This window comes from Pteropus alecto, unplaced genomic scaffold (genome assembly GCF_000325575.1).
Source record: "Pteropus alecto unplaced genomic scaffold, ASM32557v1 scaffold396, whole genome shotgun sequence".
Taxonomy (NCBI): domain Eukaryota; kingdom Metazoa; phylum Chordata; class Mammalia; order Chiroptera; family Pteropodidae; genus Pteropus; species Pteropus alecto.
In genome coordinates this window covers 811,995-812,590 of record NW_006438082.1, presented here as the reverse complement: position 1 = coordinate 812,590, position 596 = coordinate 811,995, and the positions used below count along the sequence as shown (strand labels likewise).

At 66.4% G+C, this 596-nt stretch overlaps 1 protein-coding gene across 2 annotated transcripts in view; it reads right to left on the bottom strand.

Moving 5' to 3' along the window:
• Positions 1 to 590, bottom strand: part of FLNA (filamin A) — a 22,068-nt gene extending 21,478 nt beyond the window's left edge. For both annotated transcript variants that reach the window (XM_006915300.1, XM_006915301.1), the window contains exon 1: positions 129 to 590. In XM_006915300.1, coding sequence (XP_006915362.1) covers positions 129 to 501 — 373 coding nt within the window. In that variant the 5' untranslated portion in view covers positions 502 to 590. The remainder of the gene's footprint in view (positions 1 to 128) is intronic.
• Between the last annotated feature and the right edge of the window lie 6 nt (positions 591 to 596).

Sequence of the window (596 nt, the reverse complement as noted above, 5' to 3'; positions counted from 1 at the left end):
GCAGCGCCAGGGCTCAGGGGGGTGGCTGGGAGGGGTCTACCCGAGGAAGATGGGAAGATGGGAAGATGCATGGAGCCCCCGCCCTCGCCCTCGCCCTCCCGGCGCCACGGGGCTGCACACGCCCTCACCAATGGACACGAGCTTGATGCTCTCGCGGTCCAGGAACTCGAGCGCCACCGACACGTTCTCCAGCTGCATCTGGCGGAAGGTGGGCCTCTGGTTGTGCTTGCGGTGCATCTTCTTCTGGCTGAGCACCTCGAGCAGCGCGATAAGACGCAGCCCGTCGCTCAGGTCCGTCTGCAGGTTGGCGATGCGCTTGCTCACGCATTTGAGGTGCTCGTTGCACCAGCGCGTGAATGTGTTCTGCTGGATCTTCTTCCACGGGGCGTCCTCCGCCAGGTCCTTCTCGGTGGCCGGCATCTCGGCGTCTCGCGTGTCTGCGCCGCCACCCGGAGCCACGCCCGCCGCGCTCTGGCCGGCCCGGGAGTGGGAGCTACTCATTTTGAGGCGCGAGGAGCCGAGGGGCGGTGCTGCAGCCTAGGCGAGGGGACGGCCCTTTAATTAAAGTCGCAGGCACTTCAACGTCCGCGGGAAGA